General features: G+C 38.8%; 1 protein-coding gene across 1 annotated transcript in view; it reads left to right on the top strand.

Moving 5' to 3' along the window:
- Positions 1 to 17,239, top strand: part of LOC137973125 (uncharacterized) — a 176,529-nt gene that overhangs the window by 116,892 nt on the left and 42,398 nt on the right. The window contains exons 8-11 of the mRNA XM_068819867.1: positions 1,306 to 1,613; positions 10,655 to 10,802; positions 11,714 to 12,031; positions 12,442 to 12,744. Coding sequence (XP_068675968.1) covers positions 1,306 to 1,613; positions 10,655 to 10,802; positions 11,714 to 12,031; positions 12,442 to 12,744 — 1,077 coding nt within the window. The remainder of the gene's footprint in view (positions 1 to 1,305; positions 1,614 to 10,654; positions 10,803 to 11,713; positions 12,032 to 12,441; positions 12,745 to 17,239) is intronic.

Genomic DNA, 17,239 nt, shown 5'->3' with positions numbered 1-17,239 from the left:
GTACACCTTCGTAAGTTTTTTCGCAAATTCCTTTACAATTTTTTTTTTGCTAATCATCTTCCAACGATGTTTTCACAAATAATGCAATTTCTACTGGATTAATTTTAGGTAAAAGTTTAATGGAATTTAATTTTCAAAATGGTTTTCAAGGTATTTTTCGAAACTGATTTTAATGGACTTGTGGCAGTATTGTACTCCGCTGCCATCATGGCAACAGTCGGGGACTCGTGGACAACCTTTAGAAGCTGACTGAAAAAAGTAGTAGACAAATATCAAAGTGTTTCCCGTCTAAAAGATCTCTGTTGTAATCCTTTTCCTTTGGAAACCCACTCGTGCCTGTGGAAAACCCTTTGGAGCCTCCATAACAATCTTCATTAAGACCAATAACTCATAAGTCGCGATCTTGAATGCGCTCATTGGTTTATGAACTTGAACACGGATTCATTACTCTGCTGTTGAGAGGAGTCCTCTGATGTAAGAGTATAAAGTCGTTTTCTTTAAAGAAGATCGTGTTTTTATATTTCAAGAAACAGAGATATCTGTTCAGTTTAACGCCTTCACAAACCGAGATTATTATTACCACACAAGTGAATAGTTCTCTCTGCGTGCGCTGATTGGCTAACTCGGAGTTAATTATCCAATTACTGTTCCTCTCCGAGTAGCCGGCGTGCGAGATTTGAAATTTCCGACCACATTTTGAAAAAATAAAGTAGCGTTTTGATTCGCTTTTTCTTCAGCTTGTGTGGTGTATTCTAAAACAATTATTCACCTTTTCTCCGGTGACTAATTGTTAAATATCAGGTGTCTATAAATTTCAAAGTTGTACTAGTGAGTATCTTCAACATTTAAAGTGGGACAATTTCTTTTTTCAACTGGATTTGCTTACATTGAAGCCTTGTTAGGGGAGTTTTATTCATCCCTTACCCCTAAAATTACTTATCAAAACTATCTTGGTTATCCCTCACCCCTACAATTGTTTTGTCAGTTATCCCTTATCCCTAAAACCTCTAACAGGGTCTCTACATATTAAGTCTGTTGTCACCGAATGAAAAGCCAACCTTTCCCGGTTCATTATAACCAAGACAACAATTATGCTAATTCTGGGTAAATAATTTACTTGGAACTTGGCTCTAAGTTTTTGCCGATATATAGTCAGATGCGGTAATGAAACTATGACTGAACAACGCGGCCTAGGAGTTCTATCTCGAACTAACCACATTGGTTATTAAACGATATAAAACGTTATAAAATAGACAGCTGTGAAATTCACTCATCGTGTGAATATAATCCCATATTATTTTTTAGGATGTCAGATTCAAGCAATTAGCTTGTTCATTAGTGGCAGAGCCCCAGATGGCGTCTTCTCAGCTTCCTCATCCAGAGTTAATAACGGACCTGAAAATTGTCGACTGAACGGAAATGGTGCATGGTTACCAAGCACCAAAAGAAATGCTAGCGACTTCTTACAAATCAACTTTGGTTATGAGTTCTACATTTGCGCCACAGCAACTCAAGGAAACCCAACTGTTGATCAATGGACAACAAAATACAAGATATATACATCGTTGAACAACATAAACTGGACAACCTACAAAGAGAATGGGACAGAAAAGGTTTGTAATTAACTTTTCTAGAAAGATTTGCCATACTCTAGTAAACAAATTCTATGGGAAAATTCACCGCCTGGCGATGGAATTTCACGTCAAATTTCACCCAAAAAACCACAGGTACCCCAAGCTAACGATGTAATTTGAGCATCACGATCAGTTAAAATAATAACCGTTTGTATGAGAATTTGCAAACGTCTTTAGGAGTCGAAAATAAAAGAACATGAATTGAACAAAAATGCCTTTCCTTGTCTTCTCGATACCTTTCACGCAAAGGAATTGAAAATCGCCAAAATGGGCTGATTTGGCCCTTAGCAACATGCTTGATTCGGATCTTCCGTGCAGGAAACTGTTGGAAAACACCTTACCGACCGGGCCAAAGGTTCAAGTTGTTACACACAGGGTGGGCGATGAGGCTCTAGTCTCAGTACCAGTTACAACGTGAGGCCCTTCTGAGGAAAGTACTTAGCTGTCACGCACAAACGGACGAAGCTCAGCGAAGTGCTGATGCATTAAAGATGTTTCGTAAACAAAACATAAACATTCAGTTTGTTTACAGTGAATGTGACACTGACATTGTCGCCCACCCGGTGTGTAACAAATTTCAACCTTGGGCCCGGTCGGTAAGGTGCTTTCCAACGGCCGTGCACGGAACTTCATGGCAGAGCATTATCGACGGTCCTCGATGGAGTCGTTAGATTTGTGAGCCGAAATTCCCGCACCGCAGCTGCTTTTTTCCGATAGAGAAGGTTTTAGTTAGAGGAGGATTTTAACGTGCACTGGGCTAAATCTGGAGGCAACCTGAGCTTTCGGAGTAAATTTACGGCTGATTTCCTTCCGGGGATATGCGAGACTGCCGCCAATAAGTAACCAACCTTGGGGAATCATATTCAATTATGAAAGAGCATTGGTAGAACCAAAACTCCCTAGAATCACGCTGAAACGGCCAGAAATACTAAGAACATACCATTAACAAGACAAGGAGGTAAGGTAAGAAATTCTGGTGTATACTTATTTTAATGCCCTAAATAATGATGGCTAAATTCCCCATACAAACTCTTATAGAATTTATGTAACGCAACGATTCTCCGTAAGCTTGGGGTACCTCAACCTCGTCCCCAGGGTCTCCCTTCTTCCCTTCCTTGGAGCGGGAGAAGGAAGAGAAGAAGAAGAGAAATCCTGGGGGAACCTATGGAAAAACCGATATATCGCACGGATCACAAAAATCTTGGAATTCAAGAGTCAGATGGTAAAAGTTTCTTTGAATTGCACCGCGTTTTCAAAGATGAAGCCAGGCATTTAGTTTATCTTTTGCCGAATGTTGCAGTGTTCAATGCGCTTAAAAAAAACCAGGTAAAAAGCCATTTCAAAGAGTTGTCTCGACTGTCAGAAGACAGGAAAATCTCCTCCGTTTTGCCTCCGTTGCTATGTTAGGCGATGGGCTGTCACAGTAGAATATTGGTCACCCACATTTTAAAGTCGCAATTCCACTCTGAATACCTCGTCTTGATAGCCAATCAGATCGCGAGAATGGCCCTAGGTATGAGATTCACTTTAGGATCGCATTGCTAAAGGTAAACTCGCGTTCTGATTGGCTATTGAAGAGAAGGTATTTACTTGTGCATGAAGGGTTATGACGTGAGTCCTTGTTTTAATTTAAAATATGACTTCCTTGAAAGATTTTCTAAGAAGCCGCTTTACGCTTAAGAGCACGAGAACAGTGGTGGAGACAAGGGGGGTCAAAACATCCTGCTTCCCATACCTTGCTCTCCCACTTCCCGTACTTTTATCTCTTGGCTCCCGCCCTTTTTAGTCCTGCTCCCGTCCCCTATGAATTGACCTCTTTACAGTTGTGTGCCATTCTCGTCTCCACAGCCTCGGACCGACCCAAGGCTCTGGGAAACTCTATGTAGGAGAATATGCGCCGTAGGGTTCTTATAGCAAAGAATTCGCTATTTGAAGCTTACGGCCTTTGCTCATCACTCCTCGTGCTAACATCAATGCACCAATTCGAGACGCTTTTGATTGTTCTTCACGAGAACCAATGAGAAGACACTTTGTTTCAGGGTTCCCCAGAGCTCTTCTCTCCCTCAGTCAAGAGAAGAGCTCTGGAGTCGAGATTGAGTTGTGTGCTTAGTTACCTGGGCCTGGTTGTTCGAATGCCGATTAACTTAATCCAGGATTGTAAAGAAACAGTGAACCTTTATCCGTTCCGCTACGGGACCATAGGCTCCTATGGTCCCGTAGCAGAACGGATAAAAGTTGACTGTTTCTTTACAAAAATGATTGGAAGCGTTCCACTTTTTATCGGATCCGTGCCATTTTTCCTCTGTCGTGTAAACGCGCCTTAACTTGTCGTTATTTTAGGGTACTTAGGGAAATTTTAGTTAATCACGAGTTTAAAACTCGAAAATGGTTATGTGGAATTCCTTTACTGATAAAATTAGCGTTTCATCACACACATGATTGTGAGCAAAAACGACCTTTATCCAGGTGATTTGTCATAAACATGATATACGTCGGGCTGACCTTTTTGAGTTTAAGACTACCCCAATGCAATCCATTTCAGTCTTGTCCATTTCAGTCCACACTGCTTCTTGTTCCTTTTGCTGTACTTTTCGTATGTTGTTCAAGAGTTTCAAGTGGTTATTGCAATATTTCGTTCTACTTCTTTGAGCATTTTGGGTGTCGTGTGAAATTACATCATTCTAAAGCCCACGGTATGTTCAAATTGCAAAAACACGGCAGAACAACCTTCTAACCCAAGCCGACCATATCATGAGTTGTCGACCTTAAAGCGCAATGTTCATCTGCCTTACGGCAGAACTTCTTCAATACTTGCTTGCTTCCCTATTCAATGCTAGTTGGGTGTCTCGAAAGAACTTAACTTGGATAAACGATGTGAATTTTTCATATTACTGTATGTTCTTACTGGATCAACAGCTTCAGTCGCGATCTGTCGCTTACGCAAGACATTAGGGAGATTAAAGGTGCGTTCCTTTTAGCAATCCGGATTCGGATTCACACAATCTGATTTTTGCTTCACCGTTCCATTTATCCGAATCTGAAATGCGATTCGAATCCAAGGAATCCACCCCCAGTAGTGGATTTTTTGTACTCAATTTCAACCCGGATTCGGATTCTCCGTTCCTTTATCCCTTTCATCGCGCTGACGCGCAATGCTTTTTGGGAATTCATCATGGCGTCCAACGGATCGAACTCCACAGGTACGTGTTGTGGTGTTGTTTGAGTTTGTTTTCAAAAGAATATTTCCGTGGGATAGAAATGAAATTGGTCTTAATGAGTTAAATTAGCTCGTCATTCATTAACAGAAAAATGCCGTCGTCGTCGATAGATTCTGTGAGCTGGTATCCATCGTCGTCGACTAAATCAAGTAAAGCATTGAAAATTGCCAGCCTTGGAATGCCCGCCATTTTGTTTTCAATATCCGCAGAAGACTAGAGACGAGGCAGGCAGCGAAAACGTCACAAATTGTGCATATTTAATGAGCAAAAACAATAGCTTTGCACGCTCTGCACGTGCATTTTTCATTTTTGTTCATTTCTTTCACGTTTTCGGCAAATCTACAACGTGAAATTACCAAATCTCAAGTTTGACGGGGAACGTGAACAAAAGGCAGCGAATTTGAATTTTCTGTCGTAGATTCACCACGGTACCTTCTAATTCAGTTCTTGGAAAGTTACACTAGTTTTTGGAAGTTAGACAAGCCGACAATAATTAATATACCTGACCCCCTTACAATTTTAAATGACGTTTTCGTTACCGTCGCGTCGTAGATCTTAAAAAAAACGGAAGTGAGCTGTTTTCCCTTTTAACCTGTTTTTACACGACCACATTTACATTGCTAAGTATCTTCTTTCCATTAGAGATGACTGCTGTAAAAATCTGGCAGAAACCAATGTCCTGGCACGCAAAATGTTCTCTTCCGTTTGCCGTATGCGTCTCAAAAACGCACGTGCTTAAGCTCCCTATTCTCCATACGCCTCGTTCCATAAAAAGAAGCACTTATGTACTTAAAAAGTCAGGTAAAAAAAACAAAAAAAAACAAAAAGAAAAACAAGTACAACAAATTAAACAAACTTTTAGTTTCCGTAATTGTAATTTGGACTGCCTTAGCTTGATGATACCATCACCATTCATAAGTCTGTATATCCACTGAGAATAGCAAGGTGAGATCCATTTTACAGTTACATGTACATTTTGTCAGAGTTCAATACTTGAGTGTGCAGATTATAGCAGAGCGTACAAGGAGTGGGTTAGTTACTGTAGTTCTCGCGAATTGGCTCTGGTTTCCGGATTCCGGATTCCTGCTTTTAGTGCTGCCATTTACTTGTTCCTCTTGTAGTCACTTTGTAGACTTTGATCAGTTTATAATATTTATAGAAAACTGTTATTTGGGCCATTTAGAATTTTGTTAGCTACGCATAGAGGAATGCCTGAATTGGAAAGTTTTTGTAGGTTTAAAATGTGTTTGAACATCAAGTAAGTAATGCTGCTGGCGAAAGGTGGACCCTTGAAAACTTCATCGTCGAGAAAAACAATGCGCCTCGACAACATTGAATTAACAAACTCACGCATGCATTGACTAATTAATCCTACAGGATAGTAATTTCAACATACAATATTGGTTTCTAAATGAGCCGTGTACCTATCTAATCTTACATATATGTATAGTTATAAAAAATGCTAAAATTCTTTTAAACAAATACTAATGTTACCTACATGTATGTTACAGAGACTAAATTGCTTAAAACAAAATTTGAGTACTTTATTATAGAAAATAATAACTATTGATAACAAAAAAAATAATTATTAAAAAAACCTAATCTATAACTATCAGGTTGGTCCTTCTTCAAAAAACGCTTTGAAACTAATTTCAAATGTCACATGGAAGTGCATCCCATGCTGCTGCCCCTCGACAAGCAAAAGATCCTTTTAACCAGTTTTGCTTAGGTTTGGACAAGTGCATGTCAAACTTGCTTCTTCGGATGTTGTAGTTATGCATCTCGGCGTTTAACAAAAAAGCACGCTTTTTTAGCAATTACCCCACACAAGACTGCAACAGTCAAAGTACGGCTGTACTGATCGATTAATAGAATCCAATGTTCTTAAGTCTTTCGTTAGAGGTCTAATTTTATACTTACTATTTAATATATACACAAGCAGGAGTGTTTTATCATGTATAAAAAGTCCTGAGGGCGAAGTCCAAGGGATATTTATATCTGATAAAACACGTGCTGGACGTGTTTGAAATGGCTTAAAATACTCCTCCATATTCAATAGCCGTTTTGACCAAATGGGATAAAGACTATTCCTCCATGAAAGGCGGTCTAGCTCAGTTCGCCTGGATATCTAAAAACACCCTGAACAAAGGAGACGTTACATAAGAAGACGCGCCAGTTTAGTTCACCTCGAAATCGAAGAAATGTATTTCAGCGATGTATAAAAATGTTATTCACTTTGCCCGGTAAGTGAAAAAATGCTCTGGTTTAGTTTTTTTAGGGCTTTTGAACCGAGAACAACATGCCTCTAAAACGACAGTTAAGGACGTTCGCGCCAAAATTTTCCTACGGTGAGATTTTCTTCATTTCTCGCCTAGAGTTAGGTCATAAAGTACTTACTCCGACTTTGTTTCGGAGAACATGGCAGTGGAAAAATGCCTTACTTTCGAGAAATCGGTCATAATAGCGAGATGTAGGCTCATCTGCTCATCCATCGAAAATCATGAAAATAAACTGTTGAAGTGAAAGTTTCCATGCATAGGTTTTTAGGAGTGAGATTTTTAGATAATTGTATGCTGCTAGGGATGTGTTAAACAGTAGAGTTCATCCTCGACGAGTGTTTTCGTAAGCTCTATACTTTGCAACCACTACCGGAATTCGATAGCATGAGGAAAGAAAATGTTAAAAAAAGATAACTTCTTACGGTGAGAATTTTTTTATTTCATCATATTTTGTAGATAGTAAGTAAAGTAAGTTATTCATGATTTAAGAAATAGGGGTCACCGATGATCTGAATGAGTAAAATCGATGTGATTTTGCAAAGCTCATGGAAAAAGTTCGTTTGTCACACTTTTGCGTGACCTGTCGGGCAAGGACTGGAACCCCAGAGAGGATCGATCGTTGAAGAGATGAACGGTTTTTACCGAAAAAAAAAAACCTTTTTCGAGCATAGCAACGACGTTTTAAGCAGGGGTCATCTTCATTTGGTTGGTGTTTTGTATAATATCTCCCCATTGCCGTCATGCTCATCCTTTGGAGTATGTTTTTTGTGAAATTCAATCGCTGATATTTTCCACGCAGATCCGCACTATTCAAGCGGACGAGGACGAAAATACTCCTCAATTTTCACGAAAGTAAAGGAAAAGAACTTTAAAAACATGCGTTCACTTTGAATTTAAGTTCGTAGGGTAATAAAAACATTGAAAAGAAATAGCCCCATTAAATTTACGCAACGGTTCGTCCACGACTTTTCCAAACTTTCAGTCACTAGTCTACTCGATCAGCTACCTTTTCCAGAGCTTTCCATCCTCCCGCTCACTTCTCTTTGAAGTTTCATGATGATTCGCAAATAAATGTGCCATTCTTTTGCCGGCCTGTAATTTTTTCCTCGGCGTTTTTGTCGCCATGTTATTTTAACTGATGCTTGAAAAATTTGTATGAAAGTCAAGTAGACTAGTGCACGACTGATAAAACCTCGTGAATATCAGTCGTGCAGTAGTCTACTTGACTTTCATAAATATTTTAAATCAATTTTGACTGATCACGATCTTCTCTGATCCAACGCTGTGCAAGACTTACCGTCCACGGTTTTTGAAAAGGTTTTAAAACCTCAACTTCACTAATGCTCAAAGTAATGCGTGACATATTACAGTCGCGTTACATGCGCAGTAACGTTGCGCACAAACAATTAGCGCGAACGTCCTTAAATTAGGAGCCTAAAGATGGTAGAAGAGCAAGAGAAAAAAGACTTGGATGACTGCATTCCAAAGGTTACCAGGAACGCAACAAAGTGGGCATTTAAGATTTTCTCCGAGTGGCAGATATCAAGGAACAACAAAGAAAGGAGTCATGAAATGTATATGTTAATAAACATAAGGCATTACATAATGCCACTAGTGGTATTATATAATTCTTCATTTTGCATTCCATTGTTCATCTATTTTCCCCGCTATTTCTCTGGGGCCACATTGAAATCCCTCCCCAGGCTTTCAGGTTTGTTGGGTGAGTTACTAGGTATAACAACTTACTCACGTGTGTAGAGAAATTCATCCATTGGTCAAAACGACTATTGAATATGGATGAGTATTTTAAAGCATACACAAGTTATTTTGGCGGTTAGGTCAGTACGATGTGTAATATGTGATTATCCTATGACAGTCTAAATTCATCAGTGTGTACAGTGAGCAACTTTATGGTAGCTTTCCTTTCTATAGGTTCATCGTATATACTAAGGGTACGTTCGATTGACTGTATTCTGGAATAAGAATATATGGAATAGAACTAAGAAAGCCTTCGTTTTTACGGAGATTCGCATCGAAATTGTCAAACAAGTGCTGAAATGCTATTTTAAACCTATCTTTATTATTTTTGTTGCTTCAAAACGCCAGAAACGTTTTTTCTGGAACCAACTGTCCTATAACTCGTTTTCGAGGCCTGTAGATGCCCTCTTACTTTTGATTTTTTCTTATGGGGCACCTGTATATGGAATGTTCTTGGCCAATTTCTTTCTGAGCATGCCGAAATGTAGATTCATTTTATCCCCTATCTCTTTTTTTTCAGTATATGATCGACCCCCACTGGAAATCTCGTTAATCATTGTCGTCTTAGAATTACGACCTAACGTAGTGTTTATTAGTTTTCGAGGTTCTTTTACGTTGTCGCTATTTTCCTGGATGTCGTAGTTCATTATTCACGAGTAAATTAGATTGTTGGAAGGAAATTGTTCGTGAATTCACCAAAATGGTTGATTTCGTTTTCCCTTGTGGTCCACATTGAAAACATGTCCTCAATGAAACGTTTCCAGTGGGCAGGTTAGCGGGAGTGGCTTTTGCCACTTTAGTCTCCATTGCAATTCCGTGAGTCTGCGCATGGGGATGGAGTTAGTAAAAAAACACCGGAATACAATGCATCTATCGCACGTTTTATTTGACGTTTTGAAAATACATCCATGAGAGTTGTAAGTTCATTTAGTTTGGCCTTGACAGTAGAAAGTTCATATTTCACTGCTTTGTTCATCAGCTGGTACGTGTAGCTTTTTGGTTGGTGTTGATCTTGCAGGAAGATCTGCTGGCGGCTGAGTGGATTCTCTTTAAGTTGATTTTCTAGTGGAACTTAATCAGCATCGGTCTTATTTCTCTTACCTATTTATAATTTTTATGGGGCTCCTCAAGTTTTTCTTTCATTGTTTTGCTGAGGGAGAGGGAGGTAACACAAACGTTTACGGCATCATTTTAGAGTCCATTTAAGGACGGTGCCAACAATTGTTATTGCCCACACGTTCTACGCATTTCGAGATACTCGGGTTTCCCATGGGTGGTGCTTACTCATACAGGGATATTTTTGCGCGGTTTAAAACTATGCGGAGAAAGCAGAACTCAGAAAGTGCACTTGGCATGCAAAAATAAAATTGGGGATAACCATCCATTTTTCGGGGCTTCAATTTGGAAAAGAATGCTATATACATTGCTTCGTATTTTACAGCTTTTTACAAATATTGTTGATTAATTAACTTTGAAAAATGTTTGGTTACTTCCATTTCAATAACACTTGTAAAGATTTGCTATTCCCGCATATTCGTAAACCGGGAAAAAAATACCTCTGAAGTAGTGAGCACCGTCCTTAAAACAGCCGCGGTTTCTAATACTGCGACAGTTGACATTAAACTTTTTAAAGTATATATTACCACCGTGAATTTGTCTTACCAAACAGAGGCGTCTGTTTTCAGCTTATATTCAGGTTACTGTCATCATCTGTATCATCGTCACCGTCCATAATTGTGAGCATAAATTTATTTATTTTTTGCAGGTCTTTCACGGAAATACTGGGCGAAATGACATTGTCAAACATAATCTTGAGGAGGTTATCATAGCGAGCTTCATCCGCTTTGAGCCAATTGACTTTTTTGGTCATAAGGCATTGAGAGTTGAGCTCTATGGAGCACTTAAATCTCTAGGTAACTCGTGATCTCTAGTTTTGCAGATCCATCTGCATGCAATTATTTAAAAAGACAAAATTAGAAAAGAAAAAATTAACCCCATTTTAACTTTTTCTTTATGCGTATATGTTCAGGAATAATACTTGACAGCCTTCTGTTAGTATTGTAAAAGTTCAACATATCATCTACCTCTGAAATGACGATAATCAACGATTCCAAATTTTCTCTGCATTGACTGTTATCGTCAATTTAGATTACTCTGTTCCAGGTCTTGTGGTAGCAGATGAAAAGAAGTTGCATCCCTGGACGGGATATGAACCTGGAGCACCTACTGCGAAGGAACTGTTTTTATCCACGTAAGAACTAAAGATCGACTGGCTTACAATTGCACCAATTATTTATCAACACGAAGTAGTATATATAAAATCATTGCTGAATAGTGCTTAAGTCTAGTACTTGATTTAAAATGGTTAGCTTGGTAATCCACATTTTCTCATGTTTAAACTTGTTTCTTAGCTGGTGATAATACACATTTACTGCAACATTCCATTCAGAAGAAAAAATGTATTGACGTAATTAAAAAAATAATTTTCTGGCTATAGCGTTGTGGTACTCTAGTGGGATGGTGAAAGGGTTATTCATCGAACATTCCCAGGTTCGAGTCCAGCGAGTTTAGGCGTTGGGGTTCAGATTTTAAAGATAAATATTCATTTCCCATGATCCCTATCAAACGCTAAGGGTCCTAAATTGACGATAATAGTCGATTTAGGGAAACTTTGGAATTGTAGATAATCGTCATTTCAGAGGTAGACTGGATGGGTTGAAAAGTTACGTAGAAAGAACGATTTTCTAGCATATTTGAATTAAGTTAATGGTGTTTTTGGACTTGTGCGGAATTTCAGCAAATAATTTCTTTTTCTCCATACCAGTTCCTGTTGAAACTCCTATTCTTGTCTTGACTGCGCAATCGTCTACTAGTGTTGCTGCCTCTTGGAAACTTTCAGAACGGTACTACTACGAAAGAAAGTTGATATGCTTTAAACTTCTATATCAAAAGGAAGGCTCCAACGTACAAATACAAACTATCAAAGATGCCAAGAACGTTCGAATTGAGAATGGTTTGTTGGTTTTCTCCTCGGAAGTCACAGGGCTTGAGAAATTCACAAAATATGAATTTGAAGTGTATGCCTTTAGTTCGGTGGGGGATGGACCAAAGCGTTCCTTAAAGACAAGGACATTGGAAGATGGTAAGGGTTTGTAGCTTTTTAGCAGGCTTACTTTAGTCTATTAGGGACAATTATGGTGAATTACAGCAATGAAATCACAATTTCCAATGTCCACATGACCCTTTCTTATACTTATAGATTTCTATCTCCAATTATTCCATATCTTGTGGGAGAAAGTAGTCAAATGCAGTTGAAAGAAATTGAGATATTTGCAAATGTGGAATGCATTGCCATGGTGTTTTTGTTTCTGATAAGCCATCGTTCTTCATTTATAATGTCACTTCCTTCATCAAATTGATCTCCTTTTGGGGAAGAAAGCAAAAAGAAAGTTACTATTCAATTTAGAATGGTTGAATCGCTTTTCTTTTATTTCATTTCGTGGGAAACGTTCATTCTGATTACTTGTCTTTGTTGCATTTGAAATATTTCAGTCCCATCAAAAGCTCCTAGCAATTTTACAGTGACTGCAAACACATCTACGGTTATAATAGCGTCCTGGAAGCTTCCACCCCCCGACTCCACACATGGAATCATTAGAGGATTTAAAATATTCTTCCGGAAGAAAGGCTCCCATAACAGACCAGAAACCATTTTTGTTTCCAACGCCTCCATGTACACCATACCAGTCACTGGATTGGCTAAATTTACAGAATATGAATTTCATGTGTTGGCCTTTACGTCTGCTGGTGATGGAATGAACAGTTCTGTTCAATTTTCAAAAACAAAGGAAGATAGTAAGTTGTATTGTTTAAATTGACTTTTGAAATGACAAGGATCCCTTGAAGTTCAGCCTTTCACCCATTTCATTTTAAGGTTTGCAATGTATAGGTAAAAAACGAAAATCTTTGTTTTAAGGCTGCAGATTGTACCGTTTTATTACATTACATTGCACCCATTTCATGTACGTGTATATACATACCACTGGAATTGTTCCAGTCATCACTTTTCTCGTAAACTTTTGGCTACAAAGGAAAACCATTTTATGGAAAGCATGAACCTATACGTATTTGAGCTGCAGAATAGAATAAAATGAAATTTGGAAAGATCATTACGGTTAGTTGAGCAATGGAAAGGAAGCCTAAAAGATCCAGGCTTGAATGGGATTCGAACCCATGACCCTGCAATTGCACTGCACTTGCTCTACAAACTGAGTTATCAAGACAACTGGGAGCTGGTCACTTGTAAGTAGAAGCCTGAAATAAATCAATGTGCAGTGAACTGGATTCGAACCCATGGCCATGCGATTGCACTGCACTTGCTCTACCAACTGAGTTATCAAGCCAACTGGGAGCTGGTAACTTGCAAGTATCTCGTCCGTGATGATTTTCTGGAAAGATCATCCCAGTTAGTTGAGCAATTCATTCTCTACCTCTGAATAAACGATAATCGTTAATTCCTAATCAATTCTGCTCTGAATTTACTATTACATGTATCGTTAATTTAGATGACTGAAAACGTGATATGGATTATGGGAAATGGTCATATATTTTTTAAAAGATAACCCAAGTGTATGGACATAGGACTTGACCCGGGGAATGTTGATTAATTTAACCTGTCACCTAACAACCTGACCACCACACTTCTAGCTGTCTAGGGACAATATTTTAAACACTGTTTACTGAAACTGTATTGTCACCCGGCAACAACCAATATTAAACACTGCAAATGGTCAGTTACCAAGCTAAACATTTGAAAATCAAAGCTTATGCCTAATTAATCTAGCTTAGGTCTAATTACTCAGCAATGATATCAACAATTTTATAGGACACTTGAAGAAATCCTTTTATTGAAAACGCAGAGTCTTGATCTTCAGTGGTGAAGCAGAACGAGGCAGGACTTATAGAGTTGAAACTCCGGCTTCAAATCCAATCCACTGCTACCACAAGTCCTGGGGCACAGTGTCCTAAATTAACGATAATAGGAAATTCAAAGCAAATTAGGAATTAACGATAGTCATTATTTGGAGTTGAGATCGTGTCGAGTTGAGTCAGTTTAAACAGGTGCAAAGGAAGCATCTACAATTGTAGGCTTGGAGAGAACGACGAAAGAGCGGAAAGAACATGAAAAGAAAAAAAAACCATGAAAGGCTCGATTTTCTCAAATTTGTATTTAAGCATTTTATCACGAGAGTCAATTTTTCTTTTTTTCCCAACATTTATTTGCGTGCAAGTTCTGTTTATGTGCTGCCTACTTTATGCATCATTGTGGCTGATGGGGCTTTTTGTGTTTCAGTATGTACACATCATTGCCCACTGTTAAACAATGACTCCAGTCAATCTCTTTTCCCTTTCCTTAGAAACACCGTTGTAGTTAATATATCAACTGAAGATGGTTATGAACCTCTACTTGTTTCATTTTTTTTCTTGTTTTCTGTTTTGGCCCTCAGACCGTGCACAAACAACACCCTTCCTCTAAAAGACAACCACCAGAAATTTTGGTTCATTTATTCAAAACTCAAATATGACCGAGGACAAGATATTGTGCATGGTCACGGTCAGATTAACATGAAGTGTGAAAGCATTGTTCAGTGCATGTATATGAATTATGAAAAAGCAGGCCCTGCTGGTAGCGAGTCAAGTGACTAAAGAGAGGAGATATTTAAAAACCTCAGATTTTGGGAGCTTATATGTGACCACCCGTTGTCAGGTGACTCTGTAACCTGTAACCGAGGTTTCGGCTTATTGCTTTTGATGCGCCCAAACTTTGCTCATTAACATTCAATAAGTCCCAGCAGATCACAACTGCCAGGGTACGGTAAGGGTGTTCTTTCTTTTTTTTTTTTTTTGAAGATCAACTTAACCTATATTACCTTTAATACCGGCAGAACGACAAGTTAATTAAGGAGCGTGAAAAAACACAATTTGTTACTACCAAGAGTGTAAAGGGTTACAACAATACCTTATCTGCCCTCTAGCAAAGCTCTTTTCTTGACACTGAAAAACGAGGACACTTTCAAAAGTACACTTTAAGCTGGCTAGGACGTATAACCTTTGTTTTACAACAGCTACTTCTCTCAGTCTCAAGAGACGTTCTTTCATCCATCACTTTCCAATTCACATGGGACCAGATTTCCAACAAACACAAACAAGATGACTGTCTGACCTAATTAAAGCTGTGTGTATTTTCCTAAAAGTTTCCAAGTCTAAACTATTGCTGTATAACACAACATAGAATCTATTTTTAGTAATGCTGAACAACGACTACATGGCATCTGACAGGATGTGGCGATGTGGATCCGCATAATTCACTAAAATCCGCATCCTCCGCATAATTACGATATTTTTCGCATAAAACAGAAGAAATGCCTGGTATTAGTGATAAAACAGCTGCCTACCACCCTCACAAACTAAACGCCAAAGAGGGTGACTATTATTTTTGAAACGCTTATTTTCCTGAACATCGAAGAAAAAACGCCAATTGGGTTCCAAGCTGAAAGGTCGTAAGCAGTTTCCACACGTTTTTCGGCAATGAGCCTGGACACTAGTTAAACCGTGTTGTAAATTATAATTTCATAACATACCCTGGGCTCGAAATTAAAGAAAAATCCAGTCGCAATTTTGCGGCAAGATATGAAAATTTAATTGCAAGTTATAGTTGCAAATAGGCCATTTCCGAGCTCATGTCTGCCTCCTCTTTAAAGCGAGTCTAAGTTTTTCTTATGAAAATTAGCTTTCATTCATATGTAAAGTAGAACTGATTACCATCACAAAAACTTCGCACTTAGACTCGCTTTGAAGAGGAGGCAGACATGAACTCGGAAATGGCCTATTGAATATCACGGGGAAAATAGGAGCCGGCAATATATATGAGTAAAAAACCACCCAAAGTGGTGAATGATCGAGGGAATGGATCGCGGTCCAACCACATTACAATTTTGCTCCATATCTCCAAATTGAAACGAGATTCATACCAATATTAAAACGAAATAATTTTTTATCACTTTATTTATTTTAGAAATATTTACGTCTAAATGCCTTTATTTCAACGGTCCTAAATTATTTTAAATAGCCCAGGGAAAACATTCAGTCGCAAATGCAACTGTATTGGTTGCAATTTCGAGTCCTGACTTACCATAGGCATGCAAATACATTGGACGGGCCTAATTATTAGTTTTATAAATTGTTTAAATTTCTGCATAATCTGGTGAAATATCCGCATAATCAACGCATGTTTACGCACAATATGTCTAGGATATCAGAGCCCCTGAGGCGAGCCACAAAGGTCTAAACAACTCTTTTAATACAGCAAGGAATACCAACACGATTCACACACCTTGTCGTACGTTCCCCGGATGTACTATCGCTCTCATCCGCTGACCTAATACAGTACATCTTTTTCTCTCTTTACCTTAATGCCTACCGTCCAATATAAAAAAGTTAACTATGCAAACGCTTCTTAAAGCATGTGCTAGAACTCTCGCTTCCATACTTATACTGAAGAGAACTTAATGTCAGTCTGGTAATGTTAATACAAGACTCTTGCAGTTCAGTAATTGCTTGAATGTCACTCTCGCAACCCAACAACAGGCTCGATAATCTAAAGTTGTCCCAGTTTAGTATAAAACATAATCATTTGGCCGTTTTGGGCGGCTAACAATTCTTCCTGATCTCCTCAAAGGTTTATCAGCTGGAGAAGCAACGGAAGGACCAACTTCTAGTGGTGATTCTGCAATTGGTAAAGGATCCTCCTCCACAGGCGGCAACTCAGTTGCTTTGGTTTCGTTTCGGGGTTCTGCAGCCTTTAATGTACTTTCCCGGTCTTCTCGGTCTGGTGTTAGAAATGGTTTGAGGTGCTGAAGATTTCGCTTGTACTGAACTCCCTGTGGTGACTGTACTACCACCTGGTCTCTGTAACGAGAAATTACTTCATAGGGTTCCTTCTCATATGAAGGTGACAGTTTATTTCCTTTCTTCTTCTCAAGTAGAACCGTATCTCCTTCCTTTACCTCTCAATCCCTTGCCCGAAACTTCCCATCAACATAGTCTTTGTTAGACTGTTGAGTGTAACGTTGAGTGTAACGATCACGGACTGCCTGATCACTTGCTTCGATGTCCTCTTCCTCCACATCAACAAGCTCAGGCATTTTAGTGGAAGTCTTTCTCTTCAACAACAATTCCACAGGACTCTTTCCTGTGGTTGAATGTGGTGTTGAACGGTAAGCCAACAAGAACTTGTTTAGCTCATCCCTCCAAGCTTTTCATTCGTCGTGAGCTGCTCTGACAGACTTCA

The sequence above is a fragment of the Montipora foliosa genome, chromosome 10 (genome assembly GCF_036669935.1).
Source record: "Montipora foliosa isolate CH-2021 chromosome 10, ASM3666993v2, whole genome shotgun sequence".
Lineage (NCBI taxonomy): Eukaryota > Metazoa > Cnidaria > Anthozoa > Scleractinia > Acroporidae > Montipora > Montipora foliosa.
The sequence above is the reverse complement of the archived record's forward strand: the minus strand, read 5'-3'. Positions and strand labels throughout refer to the sequence as shown.